The 19,069-nt window shown below is 41.8% G+C and overlaps 1 protein-coding gene across 9 annotated transcripts in view; it reads right to left on the reverse strand.

The window, feature by feature from the left end:
- The window catches only part of itpr1b (inositol 1,4,5-trisphosphate receptor, type 1b), a 122,801-nt gene that overhangs the window by 23,252 nt on the left and 80,480 nt on the right, over positions 1-19,069 (reverse strand). For all 9 annotated transcript variants that reach the window (XM_037770900.1, XM_037770908.1, XM_037770865.1 and 6 more), the window contains 8 exons: positions 17,506-17,768; positions 15,173-15,373; positions 13,167-13,277; positions 10,747-10,842; positions 10,541-10,675; positions 9,969-10,076; positions 8,058-8,289; positions 4,491-4,613 (listed from right to left, as the gene is read on the reverse strand). In XM_037770900.1, the coding sequence (XP_037626828.1) occupies positions 4,491-4,613; positions 8,058-8,289; positions 9,969-10,076; positions 10,541-10,675; positions 10,747-10,842; positions 13,167-13,277; positions 15,173-15,373; positions 17,506-17,768 (1,269 nt within the window). The remainder of the gene's footprint in view (positions 1-4,490; positions 4,614-8,057; positions 8,290-9,968; positions 10,077-10,540; positions 10,676-10,746; positions 10,843-13,166; positions 13,278-15,172; positions 15,374-17,505; positions 17,769-19,069) is intronic.

Below are 19,069 nucleotides of genomic sequence, written 5' to 3' on the forward strand. Positions count from 1 at the left end.
CACATTAACACAATTTTTAAGGATGTAGCAAGCTCAGTTAAAGCTAGAGAGAATATACTGGCATCATATTAAACTAGAAAACCTAAGGAATCAATTGGTACCAACCATGTCATACTAGCTTATCTTGAAGGAGGTTAAATAACGCTCCAAACTTACGCAAAATGTTGGCGAGGAAAAACTGGCATGGCCATTTTCAAAGGGGTCCCTTGACCTCTGACCTCAAGATATGTGAATGAAAATGGGTTCTCTGGGTACCCACGAGTCTCCCCTTTACAGACATGCCCACTTTATGATAATCACATGCAGTTTGGGGCAAGTCATAGTCAAGTCAGCACACTGACACACTGACAGCTGTTGTTGCCTGTTGGGCTGCAGTTTGCCATGTTATGATTTGAGCATATTTTTTATGCTAAATGCAGTACCTGTGAGGGTTTCTGGACAATATTTGTCATTGTTTTGTGTTGTTAATTGATTTCCAGTAACACATATATACATACATTTGCATTAAGCAAGCATATTTCCCCACAGCCATGTTAATAAGAGTATTAAATACTTGACAAATCTCCCTTTAAGGTACATTTTGAACAGATAAAAAAACGTGTGATTACTTTGCAATTAATCACGATTAATCATGGACAATCATGCGATTAACTGCAGTTAAATATTTTCATCGATTGACCGCCCTAGTTTAAATACATGTGATGTAATGTTTTGCAATGTTATTACAAAAGGCTTTATAAATGTTTGTTGTGTGGTTTTGGTTCTCTATTTTTTTCTCAGAGACGTGTCAAACTTTGAGGATATAAGACTGTGTGTCTATTAGAAGTCTGGCGCTGTCTGCCAGAGGTGGCCACTTTTAAATGCTTGCATCATGACACTGACCAACCCTTCTCCTGCACCAATTCAACAGATAAAACACTTGGATCCATGAAGAAAAATGAAGTTTGAATCTGTGACATGATCTACAGCAGCTTTGACACAGATTATCAGATCAATTGACGCCTGACATTAGCTGTGTGCGTATCTAACTCACTATCAGGTAGGTGTCACTTTCAGTGGTATATTCCACAGTCAGTAGCATGGTATCATGCTTCCTGCGAGTCTTTCTGGCCTTATTGGGAGACCACAGCATTTACGTAAGTCTGTACACACCAACACACACAGACACACTTAATTACCAGAAGTGACACATATGGAGAAACAGACCACTCAAACCGAGACCAACGTGAGAATGAGACTAGAAATCTGATAACATGGTAAGTCAAGTGTCAAGCTCAGAAAAGAAGATACAGTGTCAATAAACAGGTCAGGGCCTAACTAAGAACAAATCCATCTGGGTGTTTTGTGACGGCGCCCCGGTTCAAGATCCAAACCTTCTGCTAGGATTACATTCTCATCGCACCTCCACTTGTGGTGATACTCACTTTGGGAGGTGTGAGGCTACACCCAAACCACAGGCACGAGAGCACAGAGTGTTCTGTAAAGTCCTGTGCATACCGAACACTAATAATGCATCTTACGTATGTGATCTAATCACATAACAGCTGCTATAAATACATGTACTGCACGATTGCAAATGACACATTGGGAGGTATTCAAGGATCCATGTGGCTGGCAAAAAAAAAAGAAGCAAATGTTTATTGGGATTATTTGGGATTTTCAGTTCTTTGCAGCTGGCTTAAAGCAGATCTGAAGTTGTTTTCAGAACAAAGAGTCCTAAAATGAGTGCTCCACAGATGTAGCATTGCATGCCTGTAACATCCTTTGACTCAAGATAGACAGTAAACAAAAAACTAGGGCTGTTAACGTGATAATAACACATTAACGCAACTTTGTTTTAACGCCACAAAATGTTTTTAACACATTAACAACTTGCGTCTGGCATCATATGAAACTACAAAACCTAAGGAATCCATTGATACCAACCATGTCATACTAGCTTGTCGTGAAGGAGGTTAAATAACGCTCCAAACTTACGCAAAATGTTGGCGAGGAAGAACTGGCACGGCCATTTTCAAAGGGGTCCCTTGACCTCTGACCTCAAGATATGTGAATGAAAATGGGTTCTCTGGGTACCCACGAGTCTCCCCTTTACAGACATGCCCACTTTATGATAATCACATGCAGTTTGGGGCAAGTCATAGTCAAGTCAGCACACTGACAGCTATTTTGTTATGCTAAATGCAGTACCTGTGAAGGTTTCTGGACAATATCTGTCATTGTTTTGTGTTGTTAATTGATTTATAATAATAAATATATACATACAATTGCATAAAGCTCATATTTGCGCACTCCCATGTTGATAAGAGTAATAAGTACTTGACAAATCTCCCTTTAAGGTACATTTTGAACAGATAAAAAATGTGTGATTAATCGCAATTATTCATGGACAATCATGCAAATAATCATGAATAAACATTTTAATGGATTGATAGCCTTACAAAAAAGATAAAAATCCGTGCAGCAGAAGCAGCGGTATAATTTTTTTTCCTTGTCAAAACCTGGCACCTACATTACCCAAAATGCAACTCAGCCACAGTTCGGTCAGAGATTCAGGTGTGTTATATGCTAGTAGTAGCTAATGTTGTTAGCCACTAGCCTCACACAGAGATGAGGAGCCGGCTACAGAGGTCTGGTAAACCTCACTTCTTTCTAACTCTACACCCCCACATTTGTTTCGTTTGAAACTTGTAATCTGACGCTTCACTTGAGGACATTTATCACGTTTCACGCAGCTTCCTCTGGAGCCCCAAAAGGCTTTATACAACTTTTTTTCCCCCCACGTATGCAGTAGTACTCCCCAACACCTGTAAACAGACTTTGATTTGTAACATAAGTGGAGTTCCCCTTTAAGCTCAAATCTGAAAAAAGTGCAAGACCTTTTTAAGTTCATTGTGTCATTTCCAGACAGAGGAAAAAGTGGCTGTGGCAACCCTCTGCCCATTTTCATACCTGGTAATTATTGTGGAAAGTGGCTGGCGAATTATTTGGTTTTGAAAACTTATAAAAGTTGTCTAACACAAAACCCTTCCTCCGCTTTCAGACTAATCCAAACAGAGCCTCTGAGAGTTCATATTGGGGTTAATGTCACTGTTGGGGTAGTAGAGGACATCCTCTTCTTATGCACACTGAACCAGTAATAAGTTACCTGGCAGCAGAGAGATGCACCTGAAGGGCGTAAACGTGCAAAGGGTGTAACATAATGTATCTCTCCGGCCCCTTGAAATAGAACACTTGACAGCCATGACCCAAATTTTGTTCTTGTTATATGTTTGTTGTACAGGTTTCTGTTAAAGTACGATATGTACTATATGCCTCCCGCCACACCCCGGCCTTGCCTTGTGCCACTCACTCCCATATCCGGAGTTGTAATAAACACAGTCATTGTGCTAACTGCAGTTCTCACACACACGCACACGCACACATAAGATCACAACAACCGGTTGTTCTCCAACTGTTAAAGGGTAATTTCGGTATTTTCCAGCCTTTTGAACCCTACACTCCCATGTTTTTATGTCTAAAGGACTAATGGGAACAACGATTTTTTAAACTGGTCCAGTATTGAGTGAGACGGGCTGTAGTATAATCCTATCGGGCAGCTCCTCATTGTCAATATATGTCCACTAAAAGTTGTTTTTGCCACTGACAGGCTCAGGTTGTTGTTATAAGTGTCTGATAACCTTATGGAAAGGACCCTACAGAGAAATCAAACTTGATCCAGTCTGTAACTTTGGTATTTTTCAACCCTTTTTTCCCATGTTATTGTGTCTAAGTGATTAATGGGGACAACTATTTTTGTAATTGGCCCGATATTGAGGGAGAACGCTGTAACCGGCAGCCGCGAAACGAGCTGCGAGGGCAAGTGAGCAGCGTCAATGTCACGTGACGTCCACTAAAAGTGTTTGTTTATGCCACAGACAGGCTCAGATTGTTATTATAAGTGTCTGACAACATTATGGAAAGAACCTTACAGGGAAATAAAACGTTTCTTTTACCTTTCGCTTGATCCGGTCTGTTTGTTATTGTGACCAAGTCTCATTGTGAAATCTGAATATCCGAATTCAAAGACCTCATCTAAATATTCAGCCATGACATTGAAAATCTTTTTCAAGCTACACTTTCTGTACTCCAACACAACAAACTGCCTGGCTGGCACTCACGTTTCCACCATGAATGTACTCCACTATTCCACCGTTGTCTTTAGGCAACACGTCCCCAGAACAAGATCTCCCCTTGAGCGAGACTCTTTCCATGATGTCAGAAACTTATAACAACAATCAGAGCCTGTCATGGCAAAAACAAGCACTTTTAGTGGACGAAAATGATGGTGACAGCTTGCCCAAATAGCTGTCTACAGAGCTTTCCCTCAATACTGGACCAGTTTCAGATATCGTTGTCCCTATTAGTCAGTAGAAAAGTACAGAAGTTACCCTTTAAAGGGCTAAAAGGAAAGACAATGTTTCAAAAGGTGAAGACTTGAGCAGACTTACCTCCACCTGCTCCCTCCAGAGGGTAGAAGAAGGCCACCAGCAGGTTCATGAGCACAGCCAGGTTGAAGGAGATGCTGCTCCAGAACGACATGTTCCTGGAGCACCAGTACAGGATGGGCTGAGCTGGAAGGACACGATAGTGAAAATCACACAGGTCACTGAGCTGCAGCGACATCATGCAGTGCAGACATCTCCATATTAAATCACCAAGCACAATATAGGTACGAATTTCACAGAACACTTTAGTTTACAGTAAAAGTAAGTAAGTTCATCAGCAGTATTACCTGCTGATGAATTTTCTTTCATGCTTGGCGTGAAATCTGTCATGTTTCGCCACAGAAACACAATATTTTTGCCATTTTTTTTTTTTTTTTTTATCAAATAGACTTGATTTTGAATCACTCCAAAGTTGAGCTTGGAGTCATTTCAGTGATTTGAGAAATGTAATACATTTGGGGTGAAACACGTCAATCAAACAGAATCAAAAGGAGACTGTGTGTGGCCATCATAAGCACCAAAACTGTAAACAAAAGATTCACTTTGAAGGGTAAAATCAGGCAAAACCTAAAATCTATTTAAGTACACAGAGCCAAATATCATGTTCATATACACTACACAGTTTTCACATGAACTTTTCCCTTCACACACACACACAGACACACACACACATACGCTCAGCCTACTCGGACCTCGGTCAGGAGATCAGTATCGTGCCAAAGCTATTTTGAGCGCGACTGTTTATCAGAAAAGAAGAACTGCGGGTGGGGACTTTTTAGCAACAGAAGTAATTCTATTCGTGTGGTTAACAGCACCAGCGGAACAATGTGGTCTTCAGCCATGCTGATGATTCATTCAGATAGGGGAGAGGTGGTGATTGTCATGTTTTGTCACGTTATAGACAAACCATCCTCCGTCAGGCCTGACCATGAGACAGGCCACAACATCACCTCGCGGGTCAACCGGGACCTGCCCAGGGAAACTCAACATAGCGTTCAGGCCTGTGTGACTACGGGTATTTAAGGTTTGTGGAAAAACAAATGTTTAGTTTAAAATGAGGAAGACTTAAATGTTTTTTTTCTGGATCATCTGGGAACAGCTCATCCTGTCTCGGGTTGCTGTTCTGGGAGCTATCCGGTGTCCTCTACCCTGCCTTGAGCTTTTTCTCAGTAAGGTTGTGCCATGTCAGAAGTAAAGAATGTGACTGAGCATGACCTCACACTGGCAGCTGGATGAAACAGGTCAACAGGCGCGGAGCATCCTGCTTACATTTAGCTTTTTTAGACAACTGAGTGTGAATCTAGTCAAGGGTCTTTATCACGTCGTATCTATTTCACCACCATCTTTCCTGTCCCTGTTTACTTTCCTGATTTTGCTTATAATAAAGCATGAAAACCAAAATATTACTGATCAAATCAAAGAGTGGAGACAGGCTTCCCCCTCCATCCAAAGCTTTTTACCAAAACTATTATCAAACTTATCAAACTCTTATCAAACTCTGGTTGCGGTTCGTTTGTTGTGAACGCAGTAATTGTACAGAATATGCTAAGTAAAGTACACAAAAATAGTGACGTTTATAAACTGGAGGAGAAGGGATTCATGCACACAGTAAATGAGTGAGTGTCGAGTCAAAGTGAAAAAACTTTGACCGCAATATTTCAGAGCCTGCGATTCCCTGCATGGAACTGGCAGCTCTCCAAACGAAGAAGATAAATTTGCTCCTTCGTAAACGCCCCTCAGCAACTTAATTTTTTTTTATCTGGTCCGCTTTAATTTGTGCACTGTGAAACCTGAACCAGACTAAATAGAAAACGAACCAAAAGTATCAATTTCACTGTGATTCGGACGAGCCAAACGGACTATGGTTTGAGAAAGCGCCCCTAAACACCAGTTGATCCATCGTTCACAGTTTCAGCTCTAAATTCCCTATCCGCAGTGGCACGAGACTATCAAGGAAGGACGGTGTAAAAGTTAATACTACTAAATCCTGCCAGAACATTTGTTCTTTTGCCTCTTTGTTTCCAGGAAGACAAAAACCTGACACTGTAATCTCCCTGTAACAGAATACAGGAATTATGTGCAACTTCCAAAGTTAAGACATTTTGTAAAAGGACATGTGTACAGACCACAACTATCATGTATATCATCCATTACATCACACTCTCCTGGCTGGAAAACATCAACCTACAGCTTTACATATTTTGTTATCACATCTTAAGACTTATATTGTTACTCTATTGCACTTTAAATAAGGTTTACATGCTCTCTCCACTTCCATTCCTCCAGAGTTCAGAGTTAACGCAGCAGCCCCTTTCACACACCGAACCTGCAACATTGCTGGGTTCAATTATCAGAGTGAGTTAGTTGTCTAGAAAAATAACCTGTTTAAAGATATGCATGACCATTTCAGATAGATTAGGTGTCAGGCATTAATAGAATTTACGACGACAAAGTCATGTTTTGGCTCTTTCAATTCAATTCAATTTATTTTTTATATTGTGTCAAATCATAACAGAAGTTATCTCGAGATGCATTTCATATAGAGCAGGTCTAGACCGTACTCTATAAATGATGTTCTGCTCACCTGTTGTTGATTTTGCAGCTAAACCCTGGGGCTGAGTTTTGTGGTTGGTACAACTGAAACTTAAAATTACAGATTAGACCTGCGTTATCTAACAAGCGTGTATGATTTAGTTTTATTGTCATACTTGGAGTACCACAGGGGTGTACCACAAAATAAGTTCGACAAAGCCAGGAATTCTTTGCCATAGCTGGATCGACATAACCTAAAGTCTGAGTCAGAGATAACAGGTACTGCGAGGGTAATTATCAACTGGCTCTGTAAACCAGGGCTTCCTCAGACTACGTTCGCTTTCTCATAAAAGGCGGCGTTGGAATCGTGTGCCGCCTAGAAACCAGAGAAGTAAGTGTTGTCATCAAGTATAAAGTGTGGAGCTGCTCCATAGACAATGAATCAGGAAAGATGTTCTAGATGACACTGAGCACACCCAGAGGAATGTTCTGAGTATATGGGAACATTTTCTGATGCCTTTTTGGCTTTCGATCAAACGAGAGGTGTGGAGGAAGAGATGAGGAAGTCTTCACTGTATCGTCAGCTGACAAATTGCCAAAGAAGTTGACGTACAGGGGAGTACAAGTTGGGTTGCACTTCCTTATACAGGTCCGCAAATTCCATGGTAATTAAGTGATAATTAGCAAGTTACTTTTTTGAAATTTCTTTGGAATTACCCCAACATTATTTAATAATTAAAAGCTAAAATAACATATAATGGTTAAAATAGGGCCCTTAGGCTCAAGGAGCGGCTGTGCGCTGACCTTCATTGGAAGTGGAAAACAAAAAGCTAATAGGTTACTTGCTAATTACTTGTCTCCAGTTCCTGCTCACACATGATGCCAACATGTTGAATAACATTTACGGAGTGGAAAGAGGCTTTAATATCTGCGTCTCATTCGGGATGGGAGGGGGGGCTTAAGGGACCTGGAGGGATGCAAAAGGACAGCATGTAAACTACAGTAGGAGATAAAGAGTTGAGGAAAAAAAGGACGTACAGGGAACCGTGTTTGCGTCACCAGTGGCCTCTTGAGTACCTCGCAGCTTCTTCTGCCAATTCATCTCATTGAAGAGGTCCTCAGAGTGCAGGAAGAAGTCATTGATCTTACTGCCCTGCTCGTCCCGCTCCGTGGTGTAGTAGACACGCAGCTTGGACTCTTTGGTGAGGAACTCGCAGATGTTGGGCACGGGGAAGACTATCTGCTCCATGGTGCGATCCAGCCGCACGATCTGGACACACACAACCACAGAAGCATTCACCGATCACATACTCACACTCTCTGACTGTAACTGTGGCGGAAGAATATGTCTTGACCAGGGCTGTCCCTTATAACATTTTTGTGGCTTCGAAGCTTTGGTGAGAAATAATAAAAGGTATTTGAAGCTTTGTGGCACAGCTCAGCAGGCTGACATGTTCTTCTGTCTCCATCTCCCCTATTTCAGTGCTGCTGCTGCACTACTAGACACATACGCACCTCTACACACAACAAACAGCAATGTCCGTCTGAGAATAACTAATAATAATTAGTGTTGAATATGAATAATGTTGTTGGATTATTCCTTATTTCGTGGTCTATTTGGGGATTTATACATTATTATTACATACTTATATATTTAAAAAAAAAAAATAATGAAGCATTTAAATACTGAGTTGATTACCATGGCAACGGTCAAAGCTTTGAAGCATTCGGGTCAGCCCTAGTCTCGACCCTGTCCCGTGTTCTTTAAATCCAGGTGTTTACAGAACATTCATTCATTCATTCATTCAAATCATCTGACTGGTTATTGTCACAACCTGTACTTTGCAAGACAAACTTGCTTCCTTTAGAACGTGTCTGATAAACTGAACAAACAACGTGAGCTCATGACACTGTCAACAATCAGCATTCCTTCTTCACGAGGATAATGTGTAAACATGCCACAGGTGTTCAGCCACCTTGTCAAGGTACACAGTGTAACTCAAGGGCCAGACAAGAAAACAGTCACATGCCTCGAGTCAATTGAGATGCCAAGATGTGTTGCAATTCTCTGCAGCTAACACGGACGTCTTATTATAGATCAGTGGTTCTCAACCTGGGAGGTCACGAGATGATTTCAGGAGGGGGTGGCGGGAGGGGGCGGGGGGGGGGGGGGGGGGGGGGGTCACAATAAAAGAAGATATTAAAAAATAAAAAATAATATAACATGTTTTAGAATGGAGAATGTTTTGTGAGAGGGTTTGAATCTGACCTGTGGCCCTTTGCTGCATGTCAACCTCTCTCTCTCTCTCCCCCTTTCATTACTATCTCTCTCTCTCTATCTATCAATAAAGGTATTGAAAAGCCCAAAAAATAATCTTTTAAGTGTTCCTACAGATGAGTTTCTGACGGGGGATTTCTGGCGGGTCAGAGGGAGAGGAAAAGTCACGAAAAATCCCCAAAAATCCACAGTGCCTGGAGCACATTGGACAACGCCTAAGGGTTCTTCAAACTAAACAAAACTGAGGGAGGTTGCGAAAACCAACCTGATTATTCTCTTCCAAATCTTTTTATTGTTTTTTTGCAGACAAGGCAAAGGTGTCCGTGACATCCTTTCCCCCCACCTCATGTTGTTCTTAAAAAAAATAAAAAAATAAAAAAATAAAAATTAAATAATACTAATAAAATTAAATAATTTAAAAAAAGTAAATAAATAGAAAATTAAATTAAATTAAAAAAAATATGAAAAAAATAACTGTGGCTAAAAATAATATATAAATGGGGCTTAAAAAAAAAGAAAAGGAAATAAAGAGGGTAAAGAGGGATTATTCTGGGGGTCGAGACTCTAAAAGGTTGAGAACCACTGTAATAGATGTGAGATAGTGGGCAGACAACAGTGACGGTAGATCCAAAATGGCACGGTTTAGCTCGGACACGGGCCTAACCACTGACCTCAATCTGAGCTGTGTGTTTGGCGTAGAACTCCAGGGCCTCATCGCCCTCTCCATACGTCCCCCCTGGCTTCAACATAGCCTGCAGTTCCTTGTTGTGACGGGCTAACTGCAATGACAATCAAATCAGTGACAAACAGATTAGTGACTCGGGACAAAGACACAAAGAAACATTCGGCTCTGATGTGTACATGTGCTTGACATTGCTGGTACTTAACAGCTGGGTACAGTACATGCTATTTAATCTTCTTGAATGCACAATGTTCCGTCCATTCAACCACAAGGCTGCAGGGTGTGGATTGAACAGTGGGTGTTGCACAACCATAATTGTAGTCGTTACAAAATCATGTTTTGAACACTCTGCTATTGAGCGGCGCGGAGCCTGAGGACTGAAAAAGAGGACATGTGTGAAGGACGGCAGGTATCACATGTCTTTAGCGGCCGCAGGCGATGACAGAGGCGTACAGTAACAGTGAGGCCGCTGAGAATCTACTGGCTACGTCATGCGGCCGTGCACGTGCTCATGGGTGTGTCTGCCTGCACAGCTGATTTTACGGACAGTCGGTGGCTTACTTGATGAGCCAATATGTAGATGTTGTGGCCGACGTTGCGTGGAGACGCGGAGTGCTCCTCCTCTTCGTCTTCACCCTCCTGCGGCTCCTCCACCTCTATCTCGCCCTGCATGTAGGCCTTTTTGATCACTTCCACCTGCGAGAATACACACTGTCACATAACATCCCTTTAATACTGTCAGATGATTAGCATGATGTCGCACGCACCAGCTCTTTAGGCCTCATGTTGTATAGTATCCTCTCAGCGTTCTCGCTGTCATGGCGACTCTCCATAATTGCAAGAAGAAGCTTGGAGGCATTATTCTACGGAAAGATGGAAAGAGTACAGATTACAGCACAGAATCAACTCAGGTTGTGTGAAAACAGTCACTTATGTTCAGCATTTCAAACTTCACACAGGGAGTAAATCAAGCCCACCATTAAAGAGGGAAACCAACAGTAAATACTCAGTGTCCATTCAGCGTCTTTTTTTTTTTCAATTGTTCCCGATGAGTAGAGAGCGTTAGCGGCCACACGCGGCCTTCAGTCTTTTTCCTGAGTGCTCAGCCACTTTTGTGCGGCCGTTTCGAGTGCTTCTAGTTGAAAATCTCTGAACTTTTCAGAAAAGCGCTGGTGACGTTACTGTAGGAAATGGAGGAGAAGCGTGTTTTGGCCGTGGTTGCATCTGAAATTCCGTACTAACATGCTATTTAGTACGCTAAAACAGTATGTGAGATTATTTAGTATGTCCGAAACCTTAGTATGAAACCACGCAAATTGCATACTATTTCCGGTGAAATATTACAGTATGCAACGCTGGATACTACGGCGGCATAAATATCCCACAATACAATGCGGTACTGACGACAACGTTCATAACACACGTTGACGGACAGCTCTGTAACGTCACTAATGCCTCCATTTAACTGTAAGGATAAGATTTCACTTAGCTAGGCGTAATACATAGTTTAATTGATTCAGATTTTTAATTCTCACAAACTGTCGTTTTCATCACATGAGGTTGGCGCGGGTTACCATGGTTACACGTCTCCAACCAGCAAGGAAGCTCTCAGGAAGTGACGACGTAAATTACTGCTGAGTGCATCCAAACAGATACAGTACATACATAACAGATATGCCAACTGCGTGTTTTTTACTCTGATGATGTTGGCGTCGAAAGGTTAGTCTTTAAATAAAGTTTACTGCCTTAAATCCGTGTGCTCCAGTGTGTTTAGGACCTGCTCTGTGAAGTCTCTCCTGTTACAAGATTGCCGCTGGACGGGCCTTCCTGTTCCTTCCTTAACCTCCTCTCTTCAAAGATACATACTACCGTTTATTCACACAAAACTATGTTGAACGATAGTACACATATTGGGTTTGTCGTGTAAAGTATGCAATTTCAGACAGACACTATCATAACAAAAGAACAAAAAGCCAATTTGTGGGAGCAGATCGGCCGGGCGGACACCGATTGTTGCTGGTGAGTGTTTATATGAGTGCTTTTATATGTGTAGTCTCTGACGGATCGCTCTCCTTGCTCTACGGCTGTCAGATTGAGCGGTGACAAGCAAGCAAGGGCACGCATCCTTCGGTTGGTGCTCATGATGCAAAAAACAATGTCAAACACATAGATAGTTGCCCAAATAGATAAATACAAAGCAAAGGGGGCGATGCTAGTCTACCACACAACAGCAGTTATAGTGGTGATATGTTGTCAACATATTTTTTATCCTAGAGTCCAAGTGGATGTTTGTGCAAAGAAATTTGCTCAAGGCGTTCCCGAGACATCACGAGAATGGGACGGATGTAAGGTCAAAGTGACCTTGACCTTTGAGCACCAAAATCCGTTCCAAAATCAGTTCATCCTTGAGTCCAAGTGGACATTTGAGTCAGATTTAAAGAAATTCCCTCCAGGTGTTCCTGAGATATCGCGCTCACAAGAATGGACCGGACGAACAGACGGAAAACCCGAAAACATACTGCCTCCAACCACGGTTGTCACCGGCACGGAGGCATAAAAACACTGGGAGCACTCTTTTGATGACGTGCTCCCCGGCTCCCTACCAGCGCTTATCTGACAGAAAAAAAACACTATATGGACAAACGTGCTTTGACATGTGTCCTTTTAATGTAATGCATGATGAAGTACTTTATTATGATGGGTTGATTCCATATTTTGGCATACCTTATTTAAGTCAACACCGTTCTTCAGTCAGTGATTTCCTGTAATGACTTGATAATCTCTAGAGAATGATACGTCTTAACTTTTTCTAGCCGAGTAACAAGTTCATAACACCGGACTGTAACTGTGATCAGAATCATTACACTTGTGGCTGCATTGCATTATAATTTCTCTGTCAGTGATGTAACTGCTTCTCTGCAATTAAATGATTCATCTCTTCCTTTGAATGTCACGTCTGACGTTTATGTTTTGCAACTTTCACTCATTTTAAGCAATCTTTTTTTTCACAGAAAAACATCTCAATGTGTCTGTGTCCCGCAGACACAGACACATTGACACACATGTCCCGAAAATAAGAAAGATATACCATCAAGCAGCAAACCAAAGACTAGCATGCCTGTATATGTAACACTAATAGTGTTTTGAACTGTTTATTTTACACTTCCTTTTATCAATAATCACTCACTTTGAGTTCCAGCACCAGATCCATCCTCTTCTTGCCGAGTGGGTTGATGTCATTGAGGATGAGAGCGATGATGATGTCGATGCCGTTGCATTCATGAGTGGCAATGCAGTTCTGAGGAACAAAAGACACGAACGTAGATGAAAGTGTAGATCGGAATAGGAGAGCTACTGGTTTCAAGCAGTAGCAACATTATTATCAAAAAGTTGGATTCTGACTGACAGAACTTTTATGCAAACAGCCACTCAACAACAATTAAATATAACATTAATGTTTTCTGATGCTGCTGGAGTTTTGTTGACATCCTCGGTAAACACAGCAGCACAGCAGACGAGTATTTTGATCAGATAACAAACAGTATCTGTAATTTATTAATCAAGAGATCTTCAATTTTACAGCATTCCAGATTTTAATTACAATTAAATATTTAATAAACAGCCTTTCTTTCCCTTCTATTCCCTCAAGCTTTCCTGGCACAGTCATGTGCTGATGAGATGGGTCACATGTCATTACTATGGGGCACGTTTCATCAGTATTTGCTTTGTGCTCAAAACCTGCAGTTCATTTTGCCAAACATGTGCCACACCCGGAAACTAAACAATGGTTTGTGGAAGCCAAATGGTTTGGAGCAAAATATGTTGATGCCATTTAAGAAAGAAACTTACAGGGACAGTTCCAGGTGAAGTGGGGTTGTATGAGGTACTTCATCTATAGTCAGTGTATTACCTACAGTAGATGACAAGAGACAAGAGTACCGACATGGAAGCAAAGCAATGTAACGCTGTGGACGGCGGCAAAATGTATTTTAACCACCTAAAAGAAAGGCTCACCTAAAAAAAACAATATCAGTTTAAGTGTATGCTATATTAAGAACATTTTCACTGCTTTACCTTGCAGACAGACAGCCCTTTCCAACGGTTAACTGAAGCCGTTCTCAGTGTTATCTATGCTCTCTTCAAAGCCACCAGACTACTTTGACAACAACAGTAATTTAACCTCACAGATCACAGGAGTTGCTGGTCTGCCGCTGCCTCGATCGGTTAGTTTGTTTGTGTTATTGTGTGACTTTAGTGTTTTAAAGGGTTAGATTAAATCGAGGCAGCGGTAGACCAGCAACACCTTGTCAATGGAGTTTGGCAGCTTTGAAGAGAGCATAGATGGATACGAAAGCTTCAGTTCCCCGTCAGTAAAGGCTGTCTGATGGTAAGGTAAGGTGGTTAAAATATTCTAAATATAGCGTACGCTTAACTGATATATTTTTTTATGTGGGCCTGTCTTTTAGGTGGCTAAAATACTTTTTGCCCCCGTCCAAAGCAGTACATTGCTTTGCTCCCGTATCTGTACTCATGTCTGTTTCTCCAAACCGGGGGGCGTGCTGACAACCAAGAACCTCATTCAACCCCACTTCAAAACATCTGAACTATCCCTTTAATCCCACGCAAACAACACACAAAACAAAAATAGTTCCAGCACTTGTCTCTCTCTTTTTTTCTCTCTCAGTAGATGTGAACAAAGAGCTTTGTTTAGTCTGGCAGACGTCCCTTCTAGCACTGTTAGAGGGAACTGAAATCAGTTCAAGGGGCGACTGCATTTGGCCAGTTGCTTGTTTAGTCATGCCAGTTTCACACTTGCCATAAAATGACCCCACGGCGGCTTGAACTGAGGATGCCACCATCATGTGAGGAGAGACCAAGCAATGCTAATCCATACCAAAGAACAAACACGGGCACGCTGCCCAGAGTCGGCTGCTGTTACACTGCTGAAGAAAGACGAGTGACTTTAGTGTGGCAGCTTAGTGCTGGGCATAAAAAGAGAAACGCTGAAAACTAATAACAGTCCTACGCAAACAAAACCACCAGTATGATTACTAAAACGAAAAAAGGTCACAATTTGAACATCTAAATGAAAAAAAGGCTCTGATAGTTACAAACTGCAGACTAAAAATAGTTAAAAGTACATCTTAAGTGTGCGATTGCATGCTACCAATGCTCTGTGTGTACATGTATCACCTGGTTCTCATGACAGGGACCTTGGCAGTACTCAGTCAGGCTCTCCACAGTCTGGTTGATGAGTCCTACGTTCTTCTCGTTGATGTAGAGTCCCAGCAGCCCCAGCCCGCCCGTTGTGCTGCCACAGATGCAGTCCAGGAACTGAAGAGTCTCACACACCAGATTATAGTTGTTCTTGTTATTCTGGTTGCGCAGAAAGTTCTGGAGAAGGAAGGAGATAAAAGTATACACTAACTAGGCATATCCGTCTCTCTCAGGACCCATGTTATCACCATTGATTTGTGATATACAGCATCTTTGTCATCAAGACAATGTCACACTTTAAACTACAAAAAGAAAGACAAAACTGTGGACTTGATGTTGAGCATCATGAGCCCCCGTTTCGACGCAGGTACCAGGGTCTAAATTAAGTTCCGGGGACATTATACCCCCCAAAAAGTAAAGGAACTTTTGGGGAGTGGTTTGCAGGGATGACCGTAGCTGATTGGTGAAACACACACACATCATTCATAAAACAAGGAAGTACTCTAGTATCGATTTAGGATCATTTCAGGAGAGAGAGAACATTTATCTTTGCTTGATAGCATTAAAAATAAAGTTAGGCTTTGCTGTCGGCTTCCCGACTCATTTTAAAATAAATTTACCGCCTCGAAGTTGTATGCCTCAGCCAACCAGTCAAGTTGCAGTTTACATCCACGTCTGTCCAAAATGTCATCACGTCGTCATTTTATCCTGTTAGACATTGGCGTAAAATTGTCATAACGAGCATACGAATGCTTGAGTTATGGCCAAAAACATGTTTTTTGAGGTCCCAGTAACCTCGATTTTGACTACCAAATTCAAATCATTTCATTCTTGAGTCCAAGTGGACGTTTGTGCCAGATGTGATACAATTCCCTCCAGGTGTTCCTGAGGTATCGCTTTCACGAGAATGGGACGAACGTAAGGTCACAGTGACCTTAAACTTTGACCTTTTACCACCAAAATGTAATCAGTTCATCCTTGATTCCAAGTGGATGTTTGTGCCATATTCAAAGAAACTCCTTCCAGGCGTTTCTGAGATATCAAGAGAATGGGATGAGCGTGAGGTCACAGTGACCTTGAAGGAACCTTTTAGTTCCCTGAGGAGTAGTTCCAGACTTCAGACTTTCCAGGACTACAATTACCGGCTATGGTCTGAAGACTTTAAACTTCTACTCAGGGAATCTAAAACATGTTTTCTCCAACATTTTCTGTCTTTCTCCTAAGTGAGAAATAAATACATGAATTTAAGAGTCATGAGGCTCATTCTACCGTTGTCTTCTTTTTAAGCATGTAAGCCTATTCAGCAGCCCAGTTGTGGAAGAAGTACATAGATCTTTTACTGGAGTAAAAGTACTAATACCACAGTTGAGAAATACTCTGTTTCAAGTAAGAGTCCTGCATTTAAAACCTTATTTAAGTAGAAAAGTACAAAAGTATTATCATCAAAATATACTTAAAGTACTAAAAGTTATTATGCATTATGCAAAATAATATATATTATATTATTGTATTATGATTACTGATGCATTAATGTGTACATCACTTTAATGATGCTCAAGGGGGAGCTCATTTAAATGCCTTTATATACTGCCGCTGGGTAGTTTAATCTACAGTAATATATTATAATGATCAGTTTAATTATATTTTGTATCAATGATGTAAATTTCCAAAGTAGCTAAAGCTTTAAAATAAATATAGGGGAGTAAAAAGTAGAATATTTCCCTCTGAGATGTAGTGGAGTAAAAGTATAAAGTAGCAGAAAATGGAAATACTCATGTGAAGTACCTCAAAATTTAGTAAATGTATTTGTAAATTTAGTGTATGTTACTTTCCACCACTGCAGCAGCCAGACATGTCTTCTCAATGAATCGATCATCTGTGCTGCACGGCTAGCAGTAAATCGATATCTTGCACCCACGCTGCGTCAGGATGGACGAGACAGAGCGATTCAGCACTCAGACAGCTATGTATCTTTTAATGAAGGCCTGCCCCCGGTTCGGTGTGCAAAACAGAATCAGTGCAAGAAGGAAGTCTACTGTCTGGGCTGCTGGAGCTAGCCATTACTAAACACCAACACACTCCTCATAGTGAAACCAGACCAAAGACACACCAGATACGGAAACAGCTGCATCAGGAAGTTCTGCAAATGGTGCCTATTTTTTACACGGTTTCATTTCTGTATAATCGAGTGTGGTGGTAGAAAGTTCAGAACACAGGTCAGGAAATGTTAGCAAGTCAAGGGATGGGGACGGCAGGTGGGGGGGGGTGAGTTTAGGCAAAACAAACAACAAACTGGTGTAAAGGCTGACCTGCAGATCTCTGTTGTGGTTCTCACAGAGCAGCTGCATGAGGCGCAATATGGGCTGCATGATGGTGATGATGACGCTCATCTCGCCTTCCTCCTGGCTCTTATCGGCGGTCGGGACGGGGGTGCCGTCGGCGGCCGCTTGGTGCTCTTCGGCTTCGGCCTCGCGGCGGTAGGTCGTGAAGGCCTTCTTGGTGACGACGGAGGCCTCCACTAGCTGCTCCTTCACCTCCTCGGTCACCACCGCCACCACCGGCACGTCTTTGACTAATCACAGGAGAGTAAAACACATATTCCTGCACTGGTTCATATAACCCTTTAAATGCATGGACATGTTTTATTATCATGTCTTAATTTAAAGAAGACCTATTATGCTTATGGTTAGGTAGATACTTTTATTTTGGTTTCTACTAGAACATGTTTGCATGCTTTTATGTTCAAAAAACACTTTATTCTTCTCGTACCGGCTGTGCTGCAGCACCTCTTTTCACCCTCTGCTCTGTTTGAGCTCCTGCCCCGCCCTTCCAAACAGCCCAGTCTGCTCTACTGGGCGGCTATCATGCAAATGTGTTACTTGGTGACATCACCACGTTACAGAAGAAAAGGCAGAACTTCGAACAAGGCCTTTCAGGCAGTTCAGGAGCAGTGTTTCTGTATATAAAGCTTGGTTTTTGCTCGCCGTAGTCAAGCCGGCGCGAGATGCGCTCGCCACAAAATTAAGCGCTCATGGCTTACGCATGGTGCTCTGTTGTGCAACTCTGAATTTTTGTAACCACCTTTCAATTCAACATGGATGCCTTCGAGGGAAGACTGTCAGACATCTCTGCAACTGTTCACAGAGAGACCACAAGGACAGTCACATGTCATTAAACTCTTGGAAAGGAATAGGCAACACGCTGGAAAAAGAAGAAGCTTTTTGCCGCAAGCTGTGAAAGAATATAAAAGATTGTTTTTTGTAAAAGCTAAAAAAAAAGGTCTCATGGAAAAAGTGGCGACCCGAGGGGAAGCACCGAGAGACAGAAAGTCATTTAGACTTGGAGGTAAGCAACTAATAATTACAGACACATGCAATGTTTGGCGGTACATACGTCGGAGTTTAGTGTTGCCAGGGGGCCTACTTTCATTTCCGGTACCACTCGTTGACTTCATGCTTATCCACACAGAATTTTTAGTTTGTACTCCCCCTGGCGTATCGAAGCATATTGCAACGAACAACGCGCTCAGCATAAACGCATCTGTACATGCTGGTAGTGCGTCTTGCCATATACGGAGGTCCGCGCCACGGTGTCTCGGGCGGGTATAAACAAAGCTTAACACACTAAAGGAAAGAGAAAAAAGCATAATAGGTCCCCTTGATACTGTATGAAATTCCTAAAATAAATGCTTACAGACAATGTAGGAGAATAAAAAGAAGAATGAATAGTAGAATATATAAACTAAATAAATGATGTGGCAGTTTCTGTTTCAGTACATATGACCTTTAGAGACTGGGTATTCAAACCGACTAAATGTCATGTACACGGAAGACGACAGAGGTTTATTTTGCCAGTTTGATGATCTCATGTGAC

The sequence above is a fragment of the Sebastes umbrosus genome, chromosome 1 (genome assembly GCF_015220745.1).
Source record: "Sebastes umbrosus isolate fSebUmb1 chromosome 1, fSebUmb1.pri, whole genome shotgun sequence".
Lineage (NCBI taxonomy): Eukaryota > Metazoa > Chordata > Actinopteri > Perciformes > Sebastidae > Sebastes > Sebastes umbrosus.